The sequence below is a fragment of the Phyllobates terribilis genome, unplaced genomic scaffold (assembly GCF_046119375.1).
Source record: "Phyllobates terribilis strain yellow unplaced genomic scaffold, ASM4611937v1 Scaffold_13__5_contigs__length_258822181, whole genome shotgun sequence".
Classification (NCBI taxonomy): domain Eukaryota; kingdom Metazoa; phylum Chordata; class Amphibia; order Anura; family Dendrobatidae; genus Phyllobates; species Phyllobates terribilis.
The window spans coordinates 196003187-196028376 of NW_027362773.1; the positions used below are offsets into that span (position 1 = coordinate 196003187).

Sequence of the window (25190 nt, forward strand, 5' to 3'; positions counted from 1 at the left end):
TAAGGTCTTTGCTCCTGTGTGCATTTGCAAACATTTTCCTGTTTTTTTCATGTTTCTTTTGGAGTAATCGCTTCTTCCTGGCAGAGTGGCCTTTCAGCCCATATTGATACAGTACTCGTTTAACTGTGGATATTGACACAATCTTAGCTTCCGCCATCATCTTCACAAGGTATTTTGCTTTTGTCCTTGGGTTGATATGCACATGTCGGACTAAACCACGTTCATCTCTGGGACACAGAACCCGTCTCCTTCCTGAGCGGTATGATGGCTGGACATTCCCATCTTGTTTGTACTTGCGTATAATTGTTTGTACAGATGAACAAGGCACCTTCAGGTATCTTGAAATTGTACCCAAGGATGAGCCAGACTTGTGCAAGTCCATAATTCTCTTCCTGAAATCTTGGCTGATTTCTTTACACTTTCCCATGATGCTAAGACTTTCCCATGATGCCACACAAAGAAGCAGTGTGTTTCAGGTGTGCATTAAAATACATCCACAGGTGTGCCTCTAATTAACTCAGATGCAGCCAAAAAAACTATCAGAAGGCATAGTAATCTTAGTGTATGTAAACTTTTGACTTTGCAGTAAGTAATAAAAATGCCTTAAAACATTCTCTCTCTCCCGTTATTCTGGCATTTGGCAAATATTAAAAATTATGGTAATCCTAATTGACCTAAAACGGGAAAGGTTTATTCTGATTTCATGTCAGATATTGAGAAAAACATGCAGATGTGTCTTTTTATATAGTGGATGTAAACTTCAGGTTTCAACTGTAAATGGTAATAGTACTCTCAAGTAACTTTTCAGCATAAGCTGTGATGCGTATACATGAGGAATTACACTATTTCTGACCATTACATGATTTTTATTACTGAATTTCCACAAGTTTCCTCTCTGAAGTTTCTGTTTCTAATTTGCAATTGACTCTGAGCTGTTGGAAGGAGACTAGCTGCTATGATCTCTCTCATGCAGAGCACAGCACACAGAGAGGATTCCTGCTCTTTTTTTCATTTCTTTTAGCACACTGACAGCCGCAGCCGCAGCATGGAGAACATTATGTAGCAGTAGTAATCAGTGTAGATGTGAATCCAGATCGGGTGAGGTAAAAGACTTGTTAGAAAGCTCAGCATGATCTATCTGTGTCTCCAACTACTTGTTTTCACACTCTCTCTTCAATTCTTTTCCTCCCCCTTTCCATAGAGTATAATGAGCTTTTTCACATGACACCATAGTGAGCTGACAGTCCGTCTTGTCTGGGCTCAACAGATTGAGTGGATGGTGTGGGTGCTTGCACTCTTTAGCCAATTTAGACAAGCAAGGCCTCCAGTGAAAGGCACGGAAGCGGGACAGACTAGTAGCATTAGCCACTAATAATTAAACCCTAGCGAACACTGGACATACTGGTACATCCAATGCCAGATACCTGTCTTTGATGCGGGCTCAGGAGCTAAGCCTGCATCTTTCGTGGCAAATGATGGCTGTGTTAGTCAGCCATCATCTGCCTCTAACAGCCATAGGTGGAGCCAAGCGTCACCTGCTGCTGTTAACCTGATAAATGCTGCAGTAAGTCTCTGACAGGGCAATTAACAGCGCATGGCCCGGGGACCGATATTGCAACCCATCAGTTCCCTGTGATAACAGCCAGGTGTCTGCTGAAGACCACCGCGCTTGTCATGGCAGTGCTCCGTTGAAGTCCAGCCTGTGGCTGGGATTCATAGAAGACCGTGATTCTTGCTATATACCATAGCATTGCAATATATACTGTAGTACAAGCATCGGACGATCAGAGCTTAAAGTCCCGTAAGGGGACTAACAAATACAGTAAAAATTGAAAACAAAATAAAGGTTATAAAAATATTCAAAAATGTAAAAAATATCAAATAAAAGTTAAAATCACCCCCATTTTCCCAGTTAAAAAAAAAAATTAAAACATTTTAAAAAATAAACATATATGGTATCGCTGTGTCCAAAAAAATCATATAAAAAAAAAAATCAAAACCCCACAATTGCGTTTTTCGGCTTCCGCGATACGGCAAGTTACATGCAATAAGAAGTGATCAAAATGTCATATCTATCCCAAAATGGTATCATTAAAAACGTCAGCTCTGGGTGCAAAAAATAAGCCCTCGCCCAGCTCCATCAACTGAAAAATGAAAACCTTACAGGTCTCGGAAAACTGCGGCACAAGCAAAGGGCTCAGGTATACACTTAAACCACACATGTCAAACTCTGGCCCACGGAGTAATTATATTTGGCCCACGGCGCCAACACCCCTCCCCCATTATTCTGTACGGAGGACTACGTGGAGCCCATTAATCTGTATGGAGGACTACGTGGGGAGCATTATACTGTATGGAGGACTACGTGGGGCCCATTATTCTGTATGAAGGACTATGTAGGGCCCATTATAATGTATGGAGGTCTATGTGGGGCCATTATTCCGTATTGAGGACTATGTGGGGCCCATTAATCTGTATGGAGGACTATGTGGGGCCCATTATACTGTATGGAGGACTATGTGGGGCCATTATACTGTATGGAGGTCTATGTGGGGCCCATTATACTGTATAGAGGACTATGCGGGGCCATTATACTGTATGGAGGACTACGTGGGGCTCATTATTCTGTATGAAGGACTATGTAGGGCCCATTATAATGTATGGAGGTCTATGTGGGGCCATTATTCCGTATTGAGGACTATGTGGGGCCCATTAATCTGAATGGAGGACTATGTGGGGCCCATTATACTGTATGGAGGACTATGTGGGGCCATTATACTGTATGGAGGTCTATGTGGGGCCCATTATACTGTATAGAGGACTATGCGGGGCCATTATACTGTATGTAGGACTACGTGGGGCTCATTATTCTGTATGGAGGACTATGTGGGGCCATTATACTGTATGGAGGACTATGTGGGGCCCATTATACTGTATGGAGAACTATGTGGGGCCCATTACTCTGTATGGAGGACTACGTGGGGCAATTATTCTGTATGAAGGACTATGTAGGGCCCATTATTCTGTATGGAGGACTATGTGGGCCCATTATACTGTATGGAGGACTACGTGAGGTCCATTTTTCTGTATGGAGAACTATGTGGGGTCCATTATTCTGCATGGAGGACTATGTGGGTCCCATTATACTGTATGGAGGACTATGTATGTCCCATTATTCTGTATGGAGGACTATGTGGGGCCATTATACTGTATGGAGGGTTTTGTGGGACCCATTATACTGTATGGAGGGCTATGTGGGGCCATTATACTGTATGGAGGACTATGTGGGCCCATTATTCTGTACGGAGGACTATGTAGGGCCCATTATTCTGTATGGAGGACTATGTGGGGCCCATTATACTGTATGGAGGACTATGTGGGGCCATTATACTCTATGGACGACTATGTGGGGGTCATTATTCAGTATGGAGGACTATGTAGGGTCATTATTCAGAATGGACGACTATGTGGAGCCCATTATTCTGTATGGAGGACTATGTGGGGCCCATTATTCTGTATGAAGGACTATGTGGGACCCATTATTCTGTATGGTGGCACTATAAGATCTGTATCACAGCGTCAATTCTCTAATAATCAATTATTTCCAACAAAAAATTCAAATCAGACACAATAATTGTCATATATTGTTGTAAAACACATCAAAATTTACCTCCAAACCGGTGACATTTCCTCCGAGTGCCTCAACAATCCCAGATAGTTCAAAACCAGGAACCAGCGGCGTTTTGGGGGGATTATCTATGTTTCCTTGCCGAACCATCAAATCAATGAAGTTTAGACCGCTGTAAGCAAAGAGAAAAGGTAAAAGTCATTCACTTGATTGCAGAACAAAACATAATTTCTTGAATCCCAGGGCCGGGCTGCGTTTTCGGCAAAAAGAGCAGGAAGACCGCCACGCTCTATTTCGACATATGAACATGAATGGGTCCCAATATATAACAAGGCTTTCCAAGCAGAAGGCAAGGGATAATGTTAAAGGGAAGGTATCAGCAAAAAAAAAAATATTTGTATCACAATTTTTAGTAAAAATACAAAATTAGTAATCTTGCAATTTTCACTCTGGCCACTGGGGCTATTTTAGACTCATACTTCCTGTCTTTTCAGGAAGAGTTTTCAGCAGACTCCTTATCAGCAGAGGCAGGATTACAATGACGGGTAACGCCTCTATACTCAGCTGATAACACAGGACCTACCAATCAAAATAGGAGTTGTCACAGCGGTTAAAGTTGGTGGCTTTAGTTTATATTGGGAAAAGCTGGTGACAGGTTCCCTTAAAGTAAAAAAATAAAAAATATATATATACAGTGCCTACAAGTAGTATTCAACCCCCTGCAGATTTAGCTGGTTTGATAAGATGCAAATAAGTTAGAGCCTTCAAACTGCAAACGAGAGTAGGTTTTATGAACAGAAGCATAAATCATACAAACCAAAAAGTTATGTTGCTCAGTTGAATTTTATTAAATTTTAAACATAAAAGTGTGGGTCAATTATTATACAACCCCTATGTTTAATATTTTGTGGAATAACCCTTGTTTGCAATTACAGCTAATAATCGTCTTTTATAAGACCTTATCAGTCCGGCACAGGTCTGTGGAGTTATCTTGGCCCACTCCTCCATGCAGATCTTCTCCAAGTTATCTAGGTTCTTTGGGTGTCTCATGTGGACTTTATTCTTGAGCTCCTTCCACAAGTTTTCAATTGGGTTAAGGTCAGGAGACTGACTAGGCCACTCCAACACCTTGACTTTTTCCCTCTTGAACCAGGCCTTGGTTTTCTTTGCTGTGTGCTTTGGGTCGTTGTCTTGTTGGAAGATGAAATTACGACCCATCTTAAGATCCTTGATGGAGGAAGTTCTTGGCCAAAATCTCCAGGTAGGCCGTGCTATCCATCTTCCCATGGATGCAGACCAGATGGCCAGGCCCCTTGGCTGAGAAACAGCCCCACAGCATGATGCTGCCACCACCAAGCTTGACTGTAGGGATGGTATTCTTGGGGTCGTATGCAGTGCCATCCAGTCTCCAAACGTCACGTGTGTGGTTGGCACCAAAGATCTCGATCTTGGTCTCATCAGACCATAGAACCTTGAACCAGTCTGTCTCAGAGTCCTCCAAGTGATCATGAGCAAACTGTAGACGAGCCTTGACATGACGCTTTGAAAGTAAAGGTACCATACAGGCTCGTCTGGAACGGAGACCATTGCGGTGGAGTACGTTACTTATGGTATTGACTGAAACCAATGTCCCCACTGCCATGAGATCTTCCCGGAGCTCCTTCCTTGTTGTCCTTGGGTTAGCCTTGACTCTTCGGACAAGCCTGGCCTCGGCACGGGAGGACACTTTCAAAGGCTGTCCTGGCCGTGGAAGGCTAACAGTAGTTCCATAAGCCTTCCACTTACGGATGATGCTCCCAACAGTGGAGACAGGTAGGCCCAACTCCTTGGAAAGGGTTTTGTACCCCTTGCCAGCCTTGTGGCCCTCCACGATCTTGTCTCTGATGGCCTTGGAATGCTCCTTTGTCTTTCCCATGTTGACCATGTCTGAGTGCTGTTCACAAGTTTGGGGAGGGTCTTAAATAGTCAGAAAAGGCTGGCAAAAGAGATCTTTAATCCACACATGTGAAGCTCATTATTCTTGGTGCCTGAACTACTTCTTAATACTTTAGGGGGACCAAACAGAATTCTTGTGGTTTGAGGGGTTGAATAATAAATGACACTCTGAATTAACTTTTAACGTTTTTAAAGAAAAAAAAACAAAAAAAAAAACAAAATTTGCTGCAGTGCATTTCCCACTTCCAGGCTGATCTACAGTACAAATGTCACAATGCCAAGTTAATTCCGCATGTGTCAACCAGCTAAATCTGCAGGGGGTTGAATACTACTTGTAGGCACTGTATATATATATATATATATATATACAGTACAGACCAAAAGTTTGGACACACCTTCTCATTTAAAGATTTTTCTGTATTTTCATGACTGTGAAAATTGTACATTCACACTGAAGGCATCAAAACTATGAATTAACACATGTGGAATTATATACTTAACAAAAAAGTGTGAAACAACTGAAAATATGTCTTATATTCTAGGTTCTTCAAAGTAGCCACCTTTTGCTTTGATGACTGCTTTGCACACTCTTGGCATTCTCTTGATGAGCTTCAAGAGGTAGTCACCAGAAATGGTTTTCACTTCACAGGTGTGCCCTGTCAGGTTTAATAAGTGGGATTTCTTGCCTCATAAATGGGATTGGGACCATCAGTTGTGTTGTGCAGAAGTCAGGTGGATACACAGCTGATAGTCCTACTGAATAGACCGTTAGAATTTGTATTATGGCAAGAAAAAAGCAGATAAGTAAAGAAAAACGAGTGACCATCATTACTTTAAGAAATGAAGGTCAGTCAGTGCGAAAAATTGGGCAAACTTTGAAAGTGTCCCCAAGTGCAGTTGTAAAAACCATCAAGCGCTACAAAGAAACTGGCTCACATGAGGACCGCCCCAGGAAAGGAAGACCAAGAGTCACCTGTGCTTCTGAGGATAAGTTTATCCGAGTCACCAGTGTTAGAACTCTCCTGTTAGGTTTTTCTTAGTTTGCAGGTCACATGACCATTTTTGCCTATTTAATCCGGCTCCGCCCTCCTGGTCTTGCTGGACTTCATTGTATTTTCTACTCTTGAGCTAGCTTGGTGCTCTGTTGCCGTTCTCTGTTAGTTTTGCTAGGTCTTCTGACCTCTATGCTTTTTGTTGTGTGTTTGTCTTTGACTGCTACTATTTCTGCTAGGAGGTGTCCAACTTATCCCAGTCCCTAGTTCTTGTAGGGATCCCTCCCTCACATCTATAGGTCTTCGTTCAGACTAGCCGAGGACTTTAGCGGGTCTGATCGCAGGATCAGGTTCCCCGTTACATCGTAGGGATCTAGTTTAGTTCTATTGTAGGGACAGTTCTCCTGTCTTTCCTTAGTCCCTGTAGCAGATCATAACAGTAAGTCCAGCCCTAAAAGGAAAAAAAAAAAAAAAATTTTCTCTAAGGAAAGACCTCCAGTTTTCCATCATGGTCTCGGTTCAAGATTTGGCTCAACGCTTGCAGGGACTCTCTCTGGAGGTGGCCAAGCTCCAACAACACGTGAGTAGCTGTCCTGGAGCACATTTTGTGGAACCAAAGGTACGTCTGCCTGATTTATTTTTTGGCGAACAACAAGATTTTTTTTCTTTTAAAAATGCTTGTTTATTGTATTTTCGTTTGAGACCCGGATCCTCTGGTGATGAATCACAGCGCATAGGGTTCATAATGTCACTTTTGCGCAAAGATCCTCAGGGATGGGCCTTCTCTCTCCAACCTAGTGATCCGTGCTTTAGATCAGTGGATAGTTTTTTTTCTGCTTTGGGTTTGTTGTATGATGATCCTGATCGTGTCTCATCTGCTGAGTCTGAATTGAGACGTTTGAGGCAGGGATCAGGTAATGTGGAAAAAATATTGTTCTCACTTCCGTCGGTGGTCTGCCCAGGTGGGGTGGAACGATTCAGCTTTGAAAAGCTTGTTTCTTGCAGGGCTAGGTGAAAGGGTTAAGGATTTACTGATTGCTTATCCCACACCTGGAAACTTGCAGGAGGCTATGCAATTAGCTATACGGGTGGACAGGAGACTGCGTGCAAGGGTTAATGAGAGCAAATCCTCTGCTATGTCAGCTCAGAGTCTTGAGAGGGTCTGTGCTGACAATGGAGAGCCGATGGAGATTGGGACGATGCCACCCCGCTCTCAGGAAAAAGATCGCAGGCTTTCTGAAGGCTTGTGCTTCTATTGCGGAAATTCTGGTCATTTTATTAAGAACTGTGTGCTTCGTTTGAAGAAAGAAAAAAAAATGGTCAGTTATGCCCGTATTGCCTGTTTAAATTCTAAGGGAGTATTCCTATCTGCTACTACCACTGCTCAGGAAGAATTAATTGAATTTCGGGTATTTGTGGATTGTGGTTCTACTCTGAATGTGATTGATGGGGGATTCTTGGAAAAACTTAGATTAGAACCTAAAACTTTGTCATCCCCTATTGCTGTGGTTTCTGTTGATGGCTCTCCCTTGAAGAGTGTTACTCATAAGGTCTGTGAATTTCCCCTCACTATTAATGGTATTCACCAAGAAAATTTGGATTTGGTGGTATTGGATAATTTGCCTTCTCCAGTAATATTGGGGTTACCCTGGTTAAAATTGCACAATCCTGTACTGGATTGGTCTACCAATGAAATTAAGTCCTGGAGCCCTAAGTGTTATGACAAGTGTTGTAACGGACGTATTGCTGCTGTGGATAGAGGGGAATTACCTGTACCTATTCAGGATTTTTGGAGAGTTTTTTCTGAGGAGGAGTCAAAAATTTTGCCTCCCCATAGAGACTATGATTGTACCATTGAATTTGTCCCTGGAGCGACTCTTCCTAAAAGTCGTTTATTTAATCTTACTATTCCTGAGAGAAAGGCTTTGGAGGAATACATACAGACAAGCTTGGCCGCCGGTCACATTAGGCCTTCCAAGTCTCCTGTGGCTGTTGGATTTTTTTTTGTAAAAAAAAAAGATGGCGGTTTACGTCCTTGTCTGGACTTTCGTGAGATTAATAAAATTACTGTACGCAATCCTTACCCACTGCCATTGATTCCTGATTTATTTAACCAGTTAGTGGGGGCCAAGTGGTTCTCTAAAATTGATCTCAGGGGGGCATACAATTTGTTGCGCATGAAGGAGGGTGATGAATGGAAGACTGCTTTTAACACTCATGTGGGTCATTTTGAGAATCTGGTTATGCCTTTTGGTCTTACCAATGCTCCAGCATTTTTTCAGAATCTTATTAATGACATCCTTAGACCTTTAATCGGCAAAAATGTGGTTGTGTATTTGGATGACATTCTGATTTATTCGCCTGATCTGGAGTCTCATTGGCGGAGCGTACGTGAGGTATTACAGTTATTAATGGACAATTCGCTTTTTGCTAAGCTGGAGAAATGTGAGTTTGCTGTACAGAGAATTAGTTTTTTGGGCTACATTATCTCCAGTGAAGGTTTTGAGATGGACCCGGTTAAAGTTCAAGCTGTGCAGGAATGGCCTAGGCCTATTGGTTTGAAATCGATACAGAGGTTTTTGGGTTTCGCCTATTATTACAGAAAATTCATAAAAAAATGTTCTATTATTGTCAAACCACTGACCGATCTCACCAGGAAAGGTGCTAATGCGGTTCAGTGGACTTCTGAGGCCATTGAAGCTTTTGTGTTTCTAAAGGAGAGGTTCACCTCTGCTCCCATCCTTATGCAGCCTGATGTGACTAAGCCGTTTTTGGTTGAGGTTGATGCTTCTTCGGTGGGGGTCGGTGCGGTGTTGTCTCAGGAAAACAAGGATGGAGTACATCCCTGTGCCTTTTTTTCAAAAAAATTTTCTGAGACTGAACTTAATTACGATATTGGTAATCGGGAATTGCTGGCTATTAAACTCGCATTTGAACACTGGCGTCATCTCTTGGAAGGTGCTGAATTTCCCATTCAGGTTTTCACTGATCATAAAAATCTGATCTATCTTGATGCTGCCAAGCGCTTGAATGCCCGTCAGGCTAGGTGGGCACTTTTTTTCTCGCGGTTTAATTTTTCCGTTACTTACATCCCGGGTACCAAGAATGTTAAAGCGGATGCTTTGTCTCGCAGCTTTTCTCCCATGGTCAGTGTTGAGGAGGAAGAGGAGAGCATTTTACAAGAAGGTGTTGTGATTGCTGCTTTGGACTCCGTTTTGGAGGATGAGATTCTTAAAGCTCAGGAGAATGCCCCATCTAACACTCCCCATGGGAGGTTGTTTGTGCCTAGGACCTTTAGGAGAGATTTGTTTGTTGAGTGTCATGAGTCTCGGTTGGCAGGTCATCCAGGAATTTCTGAGACCAAGAGACTTGTGGGTCGCAGTTTTTGGTGGCCTGGATGGCAGAAGGAAGTCATTAAGTGGGTGCGCCAATGTACTGTGTGTGCTAGATCCAAGTCTTCGCATGCTCCTGCTGCGGGGTTGCTTTGCCCTCTGGAGGTTCCTAGTGCACCTTGGACACATCTGGCTATGGACTTTATTACTGACCTTCCCCCCTCTGAAGGTTTCACGGTCATCTGGGTGGTCGTGGACCGTTTTAGCAAGATGTGTCACTTGGTTCCCTTCATCAAACTGCCTTGCGCTAAGACACTCGCTAAGGCCTTTGTCAAGGAAATTGTCAGACTACATGGTGTTCCTACTGACATTGTTTCTGATAGGGGACCTCAGTTCGTGGCTCGTTTTTGGCGTGCCTTTTGTGACAGGTTGGGAGTTCATTTGTCGTTTTCATCTGGATATCATCCTGAGTCTAATGGCCAGACAGAAAGGAAGAACCAGGATGTTGAGCAGTTCTTGCGTTGTTTTGTGGCAGACAATCAAGAGGGGTGGTCTGAGTTTCTGCCACTGGCTGAATTTGCTCTTAACAACCATACATCCTCTTCTGCTGGGTGTTCGCCTTTTTTTTGTTGTTCTGGGAGACATCCGTCTTTTGGGTCATTCTCCAAATTGGTTTCGGCTGTGCCTGAGGAGGAGAGTTTTTCCGGTGATTTGGAGAGAGTTTGGACGGATGTGCGTGGTAATCTTCAGGAGGCTAACAAAAAATCTAAGAGGTACTTTGATAGGAAACGGCAAGAGGTTTTGTTTGCTGTTGGTGACATGGTTTGGTTGTCCTCTAAGAATCTGCGATTGAGGATTCCTTCTAAAAAATTGGGTCCCAAGTTCGTAGGGCCCTTTAAGGTGCTTCAGATAGTTAACCAATCTGCTGTTAGGTTGGAGGTTCCTACGTCCTGGAAGATTAACCCGGTGTTTCATGTTTCTCTGTTGAAAAAAGCTGATGTGTCTGATGGTGACGCCTCTGCCACTGTTCCTCCGGTGGTGGAGGACGGGGAATATGAAATTTCCCGCATCCTAAATTCTAGACGGTATAGAGGGAGTTTGCAGTATCTCGTCGCTTGGAAGGGTTTCGGACCTGAGGATAACTCATGGGTGAGGGCGGATGATGTTTCTGCTTCCAGACTTGTCAGAGCGTTTCACAGGAGGTTTCCTGGTAAGCCTGGGCCTAGGGGATCCGGAGGATCCTCTTAGAAGAGGGGGTACTGTTAGAACTCTCCTGTTAGGTTTTTTTTAGTTTGCTGGTCACATGACCATTTTTGCCTATTTAATCCGGCTCCGCCCTCCTGGTCTTGCTGGACTTCATTGTATTTTCTACTCTTGAGCTAGCTTGGTGCTCTGTTGCCGTTCTCTGTTAGTTTTGCTAGGTCTTCTGACCTCTATGCTTTTTGTTGTGTGTTTGTCTTTGACTGCTACTATTTCTGCTAGGAGGTGTCCAACTTATCCCAGTCCCTAGTTCTTGTAGGGATCCCTCCCTCACATCTATAGGTCTTCGTTCAGACTAGCCGAGGACTTTAGCGGGTCTGATCGCAGGATCAGGTTCCCCGTTACATCGTAGGGATCTAGTTTAGTTCTATTGTAGGGACAGTTCTCCTGTCTTTCCTTAGTCCCTGTAGCAGATCATAACAACCAGCCTCAGAAATCGCAGGTTAACAGCATTCAGATTAGAGACCAGGTCAATGCCACACAGGGTTCTAGCAGCAGACACATCTCTTCAACAACTATTAAGAGAAGACTTTGTGCAGCAGGCCTTCATGGTAAAATAGCTGCTAGGAAACCACTGCTAAGGACAGGCAACAAGCAGAAGAGACTTGTTTGGGCTAAAGAACACAAGGAATGGACATTAGACCAGTGGAAATCTGTGCTTTGGTCTGATGAGTCCAAATTTGAGATCTTTGGTTCCAACCACTGTGTCTTTGTGCGACGCAGAAAAAGTGAACGGATGGACTCTACATGCCTGGTACCCACCGTGAAGCATGGAGGAGAAGGTGTGATGGTGTGGGGGTGCTTTGCTGGTGACACTGTTGGGGATTTATTCAAAATTGAAGGCATACTGAACCAGCATGGCTACCACAGCATCTTGCAGTGACATGCTATTCCATCCGGTTTGCGTTAAGTTGTTTATTTTTCAGCAGGACAATGACCCCAAACACACCTCCAGGCTGTGTAAGGGCTATTTGACCAAGAAGGAGAGTGATGGGGTGCTACGCCAGATGACCTGGCCTCCACAGTCACCAGACCTGAACCCAATAGAGATGGTTTGGGGTGAGCTGGACCGCAGAGTGAAGGCAAAAGGGCCAACAAGTGCTAAGCATCCCTGGGAACTCCTTCAAGATTGTTGGAAGACCATTTCCAGTGACTACCTCTTGAAGCTCATCAAGAGAATGCCAAGAGTGTGCAAAGCAGTCATCAAAGCAAAAGGTGGCTACTTTGAAGAACCTAGAATATAAGACATATTTTCAGTTGTTTCACACTTTTTTGTTAAGTATATAATTCCACATGTGTTAATTCATAGTTTTGATGCCTTCAGTGTGAATGTACAATTTTCATAGTCATGAAAATACAGAAAAATCTTTAAATGAGAAGGTGTGTCCAAACTTTTGGTCTGTACTGTATATAATCAATTTTTGCTTCCCTAAGGGTGGATGACACAATTTTTCATTGAAATCATGGATGAGATTTATGGTAGATGTGATTGGTATACCGTAATCAGATAATCAGACCATTTATAGCATGTGTCTCTCACGTTCCGTAGCTATTGGTATTTGTGGTATTAGGTAGTTTTGCTTTTATATAAAACCTACATATAGCATACAGTTAGGTCCATATATATTTGGACAGAGACAACATTTTTCTAATTTTGGTTCTAGACATTACCACAATGAATTTTAAACAAAACAATTCAGATGCAGTTGAAGTTCAGACTTTCAGCTTTCATTTGAGGGTATCCACATTAAAATTGGATGAAGGGTTTAGGAGTTTCAGCTCCTTAACACGTGCCACCCTGTTTTTAAAGGGACCAAAAGTAATTGGACAATTGACTCCAAGGCTATTTCATGGACAGGTGTGGGCAATCCCTTCGTTATGTCATTCTCAATTAAGCAGATAAAAGGCCTGGAGTTGATTTGAGGTGTGGTGCTTGCATTTGGAAGGTTTTGCTGTGAAGTAAACATGCGGTCAAAGGAGCTCTCCATGCAGGTGAAACAAGCCATCCTTAAGCTGCAAAAACAGAAAAAACCCATCCGAGAAATTGCTACAATATTAGGAGTGGCAAAATCTACAGTTTGGTACATCCTGAGAAAGAAAGAAAGCACTGGTGAACTCATCAATGCAAAAAGACCTGGGTGCCCACGGAAGACAACAGTGGTGGATGATCGCAGAATAATCTCCATGGTGAAGAGAAACCCCTTCACAACAGCCAACCAAGTGAACAACACTCTCCAGGAGGTAGGTGTGTCAATCTCCAAATCTACCATAAAGACAAGACTTCATGAAAGTAAATACAGAGGGTTCACTGCACGGTGCAAGCCACTCATAAGCATCAAGAATAAAAAGGCTAGACTGGACTTTGCTAAAAAAAACATCTAAAAAAGCCAGGACAGTTCTGGAAGAACATTCTTTGGACAGATGAAACCAACATCAACCTCTGCCAGAATGATGGAAAGAGAAAAGTATGGCGAAGGCGTGGTACAGCTCATGATCCAAAGCATACCACATCATGTGTAAAACACGGCGGAGGCAGTGTGATGGCTTGGGCATGCATGGCTGCCAGTGGCACTGGGTCACTAGTGTTTATTGATGATGTGACACAGGACAGAAGCAGCCGAATGAATTCTGATGTATTCAGAGCCATACTGTGTGCTCAGATCCAGCCAAATGCAGCCAATCTGATTGGTCGTCGTTTCATACTACAGATGGACAATGTCCCAAAACATAAAGCCAAAGCAACCCAGGAGTTTATTAAAGCAAAGAAGTGGAATATTCTTGAATGGCCAAGTCAGTCACCTGATCTCAACCCAATTGAGCATGCATTTCACTTGTTAAAGACTAAACTTCAGACAGAAAGGCCCACAAACAAACAGCAACTGAAGACCACCGCAGTGAAGGCCTGGCAGAGCATCAAAAAGGAGGAAACACAGCGTCTGGTGATGTCCATGTGTTCAAGACTTCAGGCAGTCATTGCCAACAAAGGGTTTTCAACCAAGTACTAGAAATGAACATTTTATTTACAATTATTTAATCTGTCCAATTACTTTTGGTCCCTTTAAAAACAGGGTGGCACATGTTAAGGAGCTGAAACTCCTAAACCCTTCATCCAATTTTAATGTGGATACCCTCAAATGAAAGCTGAAAGTCTGAACTTCAACTGCATCTGAATTGTTTTGTTTAAAATTCATTGTGGTAATGTCTAGAACCAAAATTAGAAAAATGTTGTCTCTGTCCAAATATATATGGACCTAACTGTATGTTCACACTATGAGATAAACTGCTTTAATAAAGTCGATCGCACCATGGCAACATGGCTGTACTGTATCTGCTAATCTTTTTGGAGTTACGTAAATTAAAGCCGACATTAGCAGACGTGGAGACATGATCCAACCACTGCCATCTCTACCTGTCATAATATGCAAGTATCACAGGTGATCAACACTTCTCTGGTGTAATGTGAGAAATAGGAAGAAGAGCATTTCTTTTGGCTTATAAAGTTTTATAGGCACAGATAGTACTGTACACTCTATATACTGCACAGGGGGGCAGTATTATATATGTATATATATATATGCAAACATATATATATATATAATACTGCCCTCCTGTACTTCCTAATAAAATATATAGGCACATATAGTAAAGCATCCTTGTAACTTCCTCTAAATGCTATCGGCACAGATAGTACTTACTGTCCCTACATGCAGAGATGCAAAAATGCAGTACTATATCCTTGTCTTTCTCAAATAATGCAGGCCCAGTTAGTACTGTCTCTTTGTTTCTCCCTCTAAAAGTCTTGACCACAACTAGTACTTCCCTTTTCTATGCCTTTTAACAATGAAAGCAAAGGTAGGTAGTACTATCTGTTCCTCTCTGCAATTATGTAAGCACAGATAGAGCTGCATCTCTGTAAATGATGTAGGCACAGATTGTATTGCCTCCTTGAATCTCCCTCTGAATATTGTAGGAACAGATAGTACTGTCTCTTCCTCTAAATGGCATGACAACAAACAGTACCTCCCCTTGTCTATGCATTTTAGTAATGTAATAGATTATATAAGCACAAATAGTGCAACATCCCTGTAAATGATGTACGCACAGATAGTATTGCCTCCTTGAATCTCCCTCTGAATATTGTGGGAGAAGATAGTACCATCTCCCTGTCTCTCCCTCTAAATAATGTAGGCCCAGATAGTACTGTATCTATGTCTCTCCCTCTAAATGGCATGACCGCAAACCGTACCTCCCTTTGTCTATGTCTTTTAGTAATGTAAGCACAGATAGTACTCCCTGTCTCTCTCTGCGATTATGTAAGCATAGATAGTGCTGCATCCCTGTAAATGACGTAGGCACAGATAGTATTGCCTCCTTGTCTCTCCCTCTGAATATTGTAGGAGCAGATAGTACTATCGCCGACTTTCCATTTAACTCATGTAGGCAGAGATAGTACTGTCTTCTAGTCTCTCTTTTGGAGGTGAAGCACACAATCAGAGTGATGCTGTATCATGCAGCCATCCATTGACGAGTTTTGGTTTTATTTTTCTACTCTCTTTGAGATAATGCTGAAATAAACCCTAAAATCCCAACGTGAGTGCTGGAAACGACAGTGCCACATATGTGCTCCTATCATTTAGAGGTCGCTTCCGTGCCTACTCTTACGGAGCGGCATATAAATACGGATGTTATTGGGGTGCAGCCACATCCCACATTGGGCGTCACATTGCTGTCCCCTTTCCCTTTCTCAGAAACGTAAGAGGTTTGGCACTAAGGTTTCTAGAGGAGAACCCAAGCATGATCGAGTCCCTTCGAGGATTGACTGCCGGAAAGTGTAAAGCTCCTGATATTACTAATGTCCTAGTTCTGCTCCAGCGCTTCAGATCAAGTATGTTCCCAGCAAGAGGCGGTGAATCAGCTGGGACCCAGTCCGCCCGTCCAGACTATTTAGTGTGGCTAAAAGTGACTCATCCCCAAACATAATTTACCCTATATATAAGCGGTGGCATTTCACCATCGACGTGGAGCATGAGTCACACAAATCCTCGGAGCTCGGAGCAGTCGTAATGTGGAGCAAGAATACAACCGGAAACGCAGAGGAGATCTAAATGTACGTCACACCATGCACTCGCCCAAAATATGAATGTCCTCATCATGAAGACACCCTCAGTCCATATGTCTTATGGCATGGACATCAACGAGGAGGACACCTTGTTCCTTGAAGGACAGGCTCAAATGGGCAGAATTTTGGTAAATTTTGGCATGAGCGTCTAAGATTTTGTTGGTGACTCTATGCTATAAAAAGATACAAACACCGATGGGGGCAAAAATTTGTTTTATTTAAATGTATGTTCTTTGGGCTAAAACTATTTTTTCCAATTGGAATTCATTAAAAAATTTTCATCGTTTGGTTTTTACAGGCTCTACGGGGGCAATTGCGCTTTTTATTTTAAGTCACTTTTCTTTTTTTTTTTTGTCTTCTGGTACTCTTATGCTTTTTTGCACCAAAATCTTCAAAATGGCTCTCATAGTTCATGAATTTTGTACAATTTTTTTTTTTTTTTTTTTACAATTTTTTAGTGCATGTTCCACTAAAATGTCGCAAAAATTTGCACAAAGATTGGACGCGCACATAAAATCATTTTTCAAAATTTGCAATTAGGGAATCAGCAGAAAACATCTGGAAACCCCAAAGTTCGCCCACAACCATAAACTTGAAAATAAAAACAACAATATAAAATAAACTTTAGAAAAGGCGCAAATGAAAAACAGTAAAAAAAACACCAAAGACAAGACAAAAAAAAGGTGCAAATGCAATAATAAATTGGGTCCTTTGTTTTCCTGTTCCTTGATGACTGCAGAATGAGTTAACTAAGAAACCATCAGTGAGCTTTTTCTAATGGGGAGTTTGTAACTCTTTTTACTGGCTTATCCTGAAATTCTCTGACCACATCAAAGGTGAGCTGAACTTTAATCATAAATCAGCTGAGAAAAAGACACATAAAAAGGGTTACAACAAGCTCAATGACAGTTTCTCAGTTGACTCATTCCATGGCTACCAATAGACGGAGGCTATAAGAAGCAAACGGTACAAAATATTTTATGGAACTCAATTGAAAAAATTATATTTAGCCCAAAATACTTGCTTTGAAGTAAAAAAAAAAAAGCTGATATCTTTTGCACCCAAATTAAAAGGGTTTTCCAAGATTTAAAAACATTTCCCTTATTGCAGGAAGTGTGATGACGTAATAAAAAACATAACTTTCAAATCCCATTCATTGCCACTCCAGTGGTCCCTGACGGTCCTGCAGTTATATGCATGATGCACAGCATGTGACAAGCTGCATTACTGACGAGGACCACCAGAGCGGCGACACTAGGATGGCGAATTATGGTTATTCTATTATGTTATTGCATTTTGGAATTTTTTAAAAACTCCTTTAATGAAGAGTATTCATCCAAAAATACTGCTGGGAGAAACAAATCTAGAAATAAACAGTTTTTTTTTTGTAGCTAAACAGAAATCCAACAGTTATGTCTATCTAAAAGCATGTCAGGAAAAATGCAAGTGAACCGAAGATAAGCGCATCCCTGGCGCCCTGCCCGGAATAACACAGCAAAGGGGCAATGAAACGTTTACCGCCATTAGACGTAACAGAAATGCTCGCACTACCATAGCAAAAGTAAGGCCACGGCCCCACTATCAGTATTTGGTCAGTATTTTTTCTCAGGAGTGGGAGCCAAAAATCAGGTGAGGAACAATCAGAGAAAAGGTATAATAGAAACAAGTCACCAATTCTGCATTTATCACCCACTCCTGGTTTTGGCTCCCACTCCTGAGAAAAAATACTGACTGAATACTGACCAAATACTGATAGTGGCCTTACGGGGATTACGATGACCGTGCAGAAAATAAAAGATCACGTGACCCTTAATAAATTAGTTGGACGTCACCTGCCCGAGTCACACACCAAGGCGGCCATGTTCATTGTTTAGTCCGGACACGCGGTAAATTAGTAACTCATGGATACTCACTTTACCAACTTTACTAACTTTTACTACTAACTTTGAAAACTTTACTAACTTTTACTAACTTTACCAACTTTTCTAACTTTTAACTAACTTTTACTAACTTTACCAACTTTACTAACTTTTAACTAACTTTTACTAACTTTACCAACTTTACTAACTTTTAACTAACTTTTACTAACTTTACCAACTTTACTAACTTTTACTAACTTTACCAACTTTACTAACTTTTAACTAACTTTTACTAAATTTTACTAAATTTTACTAACTTTACCAACTTTTCAAACTTTTAACTAACTTTACCAACTTTACTAACTTTTAACTAACTTTTACTAACTTTACAGTTTAAGTTCTCGTGGTACAAATCGCTGGAGGGGTGAATGCTCTTCTCCAAGACTAATGACACACTTAATAGAAAGTCCCAGGGCCAGATTAATATCCGCATTTGTGCTTTTTCTTTATCTAGTTTTTTGTTGTTTTTTGCCTATTTTTCATTTTGCTGCAAATTCCCCTTTTAGGGTATGTACACACGCATTAGGAGCCGCTGCGGTTTTGATGCTGCGTGTTTATGCAGCGTCAAACCCGCAGCGGGCAGCTGTTACAGCATAGTGGATGGGATTTGTAGAAATCCCATGTCCAGTATGTGTCTGTGGGCACCTGCAGATCACCCGTGACACTGACATGCGGCACGTCCGATTTTTTTTTTTTTGCACAAATTTTTGCAACATTTTACATTTTTTATTTTGCACAAAATTCATGAACCAAGCGCGTCGTTGTGAAGAATTTAGCTAAAGAAATGTGAAAAATAACGGGACAAAAAAAAAGTGACTCATCATCATCTTTGCAACTTTGCTCTGTAGTGAAAGTACCCGATTCATCACTTGCGTTTCTTTTAGGCACTTTTTGTTTTGTCTTTGGGTATTCATTGACTTTTTTTTTTTTGCCAAATTTTTCAAAACCGATGCATCGCACGCGGTTCATGAATTTTGCACAAAATAAAACTTTTCCTCGATCTCTTTGCAACAGTTTAGAGCATAAAGTTACGCTTCACTAAAATGTTCCAAAACCTGTCTGAAGTTTTTTGTTTTGTGCAGGTAAAAACTAATACGTGACATTTTAATGCTTGTCGAAAAGGATCGTGCAACTTTTTAGTCTAAAAAAAAAAAAGTACAAAAAACCAAAAGAGCCCCGAACATAGAAAAATCTTTGAATTGTGCAGCCATATTAATGAATTTGGTGCAAAAGAGAAAGAAAATACAAAAAAAACACTTAATGCTTTTGTCCCTCTATTTTACTGATTGAGGGGATCTGAGAACTCCGATCTCCACCGATCAAAAGTTCTGACACTTCTCAATTACATGTCAAATCTTTTAGAAAAGTGCAGTGACTCTATAAATGAAGATTTTATGTGAACATTTCAAATATATATATATTTCAGCGCAGTTTTTAATTTTGTTTTTCATCTGTTTTGTCAATGTTTCACAATAGTCACCTAAAGGGGTTTATCTCAACATTTAAAGGGAATCTGTCGGCAGGTTTTTGCTATGTAATCTGACCTGTACCTTGATTCCAGTGATATGTCACTTAGTTAGTTGTGATACAATCCCTGTTTTCTCTGCTGTAGATCTACCAGCTCTACAGCAGAGCTCTGTATAACCCCGCCCACACCACTGATTGGCCGCTTTCTGTGTACATTGACAGCTGCCAATCAGTGGTGGGGGCGTGGCAGGAGACTCCTAGTCCTGTAGTAATAATATCCTGCTGATAAAACACTGATTTTATTGAAACAGAAAAATACAACCTAGTAAGTGACACATCTCCGGAATCAGAGTCTCTGCCTCTACATCATTCTGTTCTCGGATTACATAGAAAAAGACCTGCTGACTGATTCCATGGGTAAGATTGCAAATTTTCAATTTAGTTCTTATTAAAGATTCTCAATGTGTAGAGTGGAGGAATTTTTAATTTTATAGTATATTGCTCATTGTCAAGGTTACCAGCCACCGCTGCAGTCTATCAGGCCGTGGCTGGTTTCCTAGATTTCCTAAGCAAGGGTGCGGATCTGTTTGCTATAGAGATCACTGGATCCAGCCAGCTTCACTTCCCCTCCGCTCATCTCCGCTGCCTTTGCTTTCATCATTGTTTAGTAGGCAAAAACCGCAATGTGAACAAAGCCTAAGGGTCACCTGCTACAGAGCTGTAAAATCACTCCAGAGAAAAACTGGAATTCAGGCAAAAATTTTGGAACACCCTAAAAAGTCGCAATTGGTGAATCGTCAGAAAACATAAACAAAAATAAAAGAAAAATAAACCAACAAGAAAATACAAATAAAATAGACTTAAAAAAGGCACAAATCAAAAGAACATGTAAAAAAAAAGTCTAAAAAAAGGGGGTCCTTTATTGTTACTTTTTCTTGGCAAAGATTTTAATAAAATATTTTTTTATTTCAAAAATGCTGTGGGAGTCAATGTTGTGTTTTCAAAAAACTGGATGCTCTGGGAACGATTTTTTATAGTATTTAAAAATCCCATGTAAAAAAATGTGAAAAAAAAAACAGGAAAACCCCTTGACTTGTTACAAGGTCAAAGGTTTCCAGTTTTTGTGCCTTTTTTATCCACCATATGGTTCCAGAGATATGGGCTTTTTATTTTTATGGTCTTTACAAGTGGGCGTGGCTCACAATGTCCTTGGGGGCGTGTCTTTAGACTGTTCTGCGTAATTACCCTGTGACCCACGCCCCCTCGTAAAGACTATAAAAAGTAGCACTAAATAAAAAGGCCCATATCTCTGGAGCAGGATGGCAGTCTCTGATGCTGAAAGCGCGCAGTCACGTGACCACAAGTATGCAATTTGCATACTTATGGTCGCTTTCCAACTAGACTTGCTCAATTCATTTGCATTGAGCTAGGCCATGCACGTCTAGTTGGCATGTGATCGCATGTATGCAAATTGCATTTTTGCGGTGACGCACCTGCCCGGTCTCACTGCCAGCACCAGAGAATCCTGACAGCGTGCACTGTGTGCGCTGTGAGGATTCACAATTCTGCGGTCACATAGAGTGGCTGCAGACTTGAGCCCCAAGCCTGGACAAACCCTTGCTGTAGGTCCCAGGGGTGAGACCTCCACCCATCACACATAAGAGCCCAATCTCAAAAGCTAATACCGTATAACACATTGTTATATCTCGGTTGCGCTAAAAGTCAAACTCCCCTCTGCTACATTTGCTTACTACCAAAACAGGTGTCACCAGGAGACGGAGCATCCTGCGCATCTTTCTGGATCCTGTCTCTATAGTAACAGAACTTCTTGAAAATTTCAAATATCAAAGTATCGTCGCTTTGTAAATGTCTTTCCAATTAAAATTGGCAAGGCGGCGAATCGATATTCAGAGGAGCGCGAAGGCCTGATGATGGCGGCAAAGCGTCCGCTCAATAGATTTAGTCTAAAATGTGCAAAAAAATCTACAAATGAAAGGGTTAAATAATATGGAAATATAGAAACATTCCAATTTCAATAACATAAACAATACATTCCCTTCTTCCATTTGTTTTCCCATAATCATAAAATATTTTTTTTCTTTTAACCGGTTATCGCCAGGATCCGTTAGATGCTGGATTATCACATATTGTGGATTATTATTGGGCCGTTCAAAAATGATCCAAAAGACAGTGAATGGAAAAGAAGTGACGGCACCTTGTGTACCATGCAACAGATGACAGCAGGAGTTGGCGGCTGGATGTACAGTATGGCGACGCCACCCCACCCCCAGTCCAATGTAATCACGGCCCTGATTAACCCTTAAAGGACGCAGTGCCTATTCAATCAATATCCTTTTGAGTTAACCATTCACCATCCACCAGAGACCTCCAACACAACCCTCCATGACCCGGGCACTGACTGGTTAACCTCCCATCTGTAGGCTTCCTACTATTTAACCACCTGGTTCTCTTTTGTTTTTTGGCTGTCTAATTAACCCTTCCCTTTCAGGACTCAATGACCTATTTTAACTCTTTCCTTTTTGGCTGTCTAATTAACTCTTCCCCTTCAGGACTCAATGACCTATTTTAACTCTTTCCTTTTTGGCTGTCTAATTAACCCTTCCCTTTCAGGACTCAATGACCTATTTTAACTCTTTCCTTTTTGGCTGTCTAATTAACTCTTCCCCTTCAGGACTCAATGACCTATTTTAACCCTTTCCTTTGTGGCTGTCTAATTAACCCTTCCCTTTCAGGACTCAATGACCTATTTTAACTCTTTCCTTTTTGGCTGTCTAATTAACTCTTCCCCTTCAGGACTCAATGACCTATTTTAACCCTTTCCTTTGTGGCTGTCTAATTAACCCTTCCCTTTCAGGACTCAATGACCTATTTTAACTCTTTCCTTTTTGGCTGTCTAATTAACTCTTCCCCTTCAGGACTCAATGACCTATTTTAACCCTTTCCTTTGTGGCTGTCTAATTAACCCTTCCCTTTCAGGACTCAATGACCTATTTTAACTCTTTCCTTTTTGGCTGGCTAATTAACTCTTCCCCTTCAGGACGCAATGACCTATTTTAACCCTTTCCTTTTTGGCTGTCTAATTAACCCTTCCCTTTCAGGACTCAATGACCTATTTTAACCCATTCCTTTTTGGCTGTTTAATTAACTCTTCCCCTTCAGGAGGCAATGACCTATTTTAACCCTTTCCTTTTTTTGGCTGTCTGATTAACCCTTCCCTTTCCGGACTCACTGACCTATTTTAACCCTTTCCTCTTTTTTTTTTTTGCTGTCTGATTAACCCTTCCCTTTCTGGACTCAATGATCTATTTTAACCCTTTCCTTTTTTTTGGGCTGTCTGATTAACCTTTCCCTTTCTGGACACAATGACCCATTTTAACCCTTTCATTCAGTTTTTTATTTTTTACCCCTTTCATCGGCAAGGTTAACCCCTCAGCCACCAGGCCCGTCCGCTTTAACCCCCTTTTTTATTCCATCCGTCCGGGCTACTGACTGACGGATCATCTCTTCTAGCTGTCTTTCTGGTTAACCCTTTCATCGATCCGCCCGACTTTGTTCCTTAATCCAACCGCCACTTTCCCATTAACCCTTCTCGCCCCCTTCTCCCCCTACCCCTCTCCCGGAAGCAATAAGCGAGCCCCCTTTCCATTTACCAGCTTAACCCTTTGGACAGTCGTTAATCCTTCCTGTCAACAGGTTGCTCCCCGGTTAACCCTTTAAGCAGCAAAACTCCATTCACCCCACCTACCCCAGCCACCGGTTGCATCTGTTAACCCTTCTGAACCCTTTCATTGGCAGGCTGCTATTGTGGCCCTATCCTCCAGTTAACCCCCCTATGACCGCGCTGTTAACCAGTTGAGTTGCATTAACCCTTCCCCTCCCCCTAGAATGCAAAGGGTACCGGACCAGGCTTTCACCCGGATCTTCGCTTCTCCCTCCTGGGGCTCTGGCATCACTTTCCGGGCCACCCGCAGCTTATTGAGCCCTCCAAAGCCGGAGAGGAGCACGGCTCTCATGTCCCTGCCATCCGCGGCTCCTCCCGGCACCTCGGCCGGCTCCTTCCCTCCTTCCTTCTCGATCATCTGCTCGGTCTCCTCGGCTTTCTCCGGCCGCTCCTTGGCCATGGCTCCCGGCTCCTGGCGCTGATGACTGGGATGCTCCGGCTGCGCTGCCGCTGCGGCTCCAGGCGCTGGTCCTTCTCCTACCGTAATGCGCGCTCTAGCTGCGCACTGCCCCTCTCCGCCTGGCTGCCTCCCCGGGCACTGCTGCGCGCACACTCCACACATAGCGCCGGAGACTGGATGTGTTTATGTACTGGATGTCATGTGTCCATCTGTCCTGTGATGGCGCCCACCTAGAGCTGCTCCTAAGAGGGTCTGTATACAGTCAGCCAGGACTGTATGTAGCAAATAACAACACAGCATGGCCTATAGGAGTCAGCAGTTCTGAAAAATAATGTAAAACAGCATTAAAAATCATTCATGCCATACCCCCTTTAAATAATGAAGAATCACACTGTAGGCATGCTAGCTAACCAAACTTCACTTCAACCTATCCTTAAAGGGGTTGTCTAGTAGAGGAAAGTCACCGAGGTGATACCTAATCGATTGGTGGTGGAGCGGGGGGCACTTTTATTCCCGTTACTTGTTAAGCTGCTCTGTTCATGCTCTATGGTGCTGATGAGCGCTGCACTCTGCTTTTTTCCAGAAGCCCCATAGAGAATGAATGCAGAGGTGGTCGAATATTTAACCTGTGGCTTCATTAGTAACGAGGATAAAAATCTCCCATTCTGCTGATCACTGCGGGTCCCAGCACCTGAACCCCCACTAATCAGTAAGTCATCGCGTATCCTGATAACTCGTTTTCATATACCAACCCCCTTTAACTTGTCTCTGTAATAACACGTGACACCATTGAAGCTTTTAAAGGGTTACTGTCAAGTTCTTAAAGGGGTTGTCCACTTCCCCTTCTGAATCCCTATGTTTCCCCCTTGTAAACTATTCCTTATACTCGCATCCAGTGCCGGTGCTGTTCCTGTGGTGTCGGCACTGGTTCTCCTGGGAATAGATCACATGCCATTGTTATTTATTGGGATCCCAGAAGCCAATCAGCGCTGGCTGGAGAGACTGAAGCCAGCGCTGATTGGCAGCAGGAATTATGTGACATAATAATATCTTGCGATCCCTACAGCCAATAAGCACTGCCTGGGCAGAGTAAAGCCAGCTTATTGGCAGCAGGGATTGTGTGACATAATAATGTCTTGGAATCCCTACAGCCAATAAGCACTGCCTGGGCAGAGTAAAGCCAGCTTATTGGCCGCAGGGATTGCGTGACATAATAATGTCTTGGGATCCTTACAGCCAATCAGCACTGCCTGGGCAGAGTAAAGACAGCTTATTGGCAGCAGGGATTGTGTGACATAATAATGTCTTGGGATCCCTACAGCCAATCAGCACTGCCTGGGCAGAGTAAAGCCAGCTTATTGGCCGCAGGGATTGCGTGACATAATAATGTCTTGGG

At 42.4% G+C, this 25190-nt stretch overlaps 1 protein-coding gene across 1 annotated transcript in view; it reads right to left on the bottom strand.

Moving 5' to 3' along the window:
* VAT1L (vesicle amine transport 1 like) overlaps positions 1 to 23970 on the bottom strand; it is a 68723-nt gene extending 44753 nt beyond the window's left edge. Inside the window, exons 1-2 of the mRNA XM_073659147.1 lie at positions 23577 to 23970; positions 3671 to 3800 (exon numbers count right to left, since the gene is read on the bottom strand). Of these exons, the coding sequence (XP_073515248.1) occupies positions 3671 to 3800; positions 23577 to 23956 (510 nt within the window). The 5' untranslated portion in view covers positions 23957 to 23970. The remainder of the gene's footprint in view (positions 1 to 3670; positions 3801 to 23576) is intronic.
* Between the last annotated feature and the right edge of the window lie 1220 nt (positions 23971 to 25190).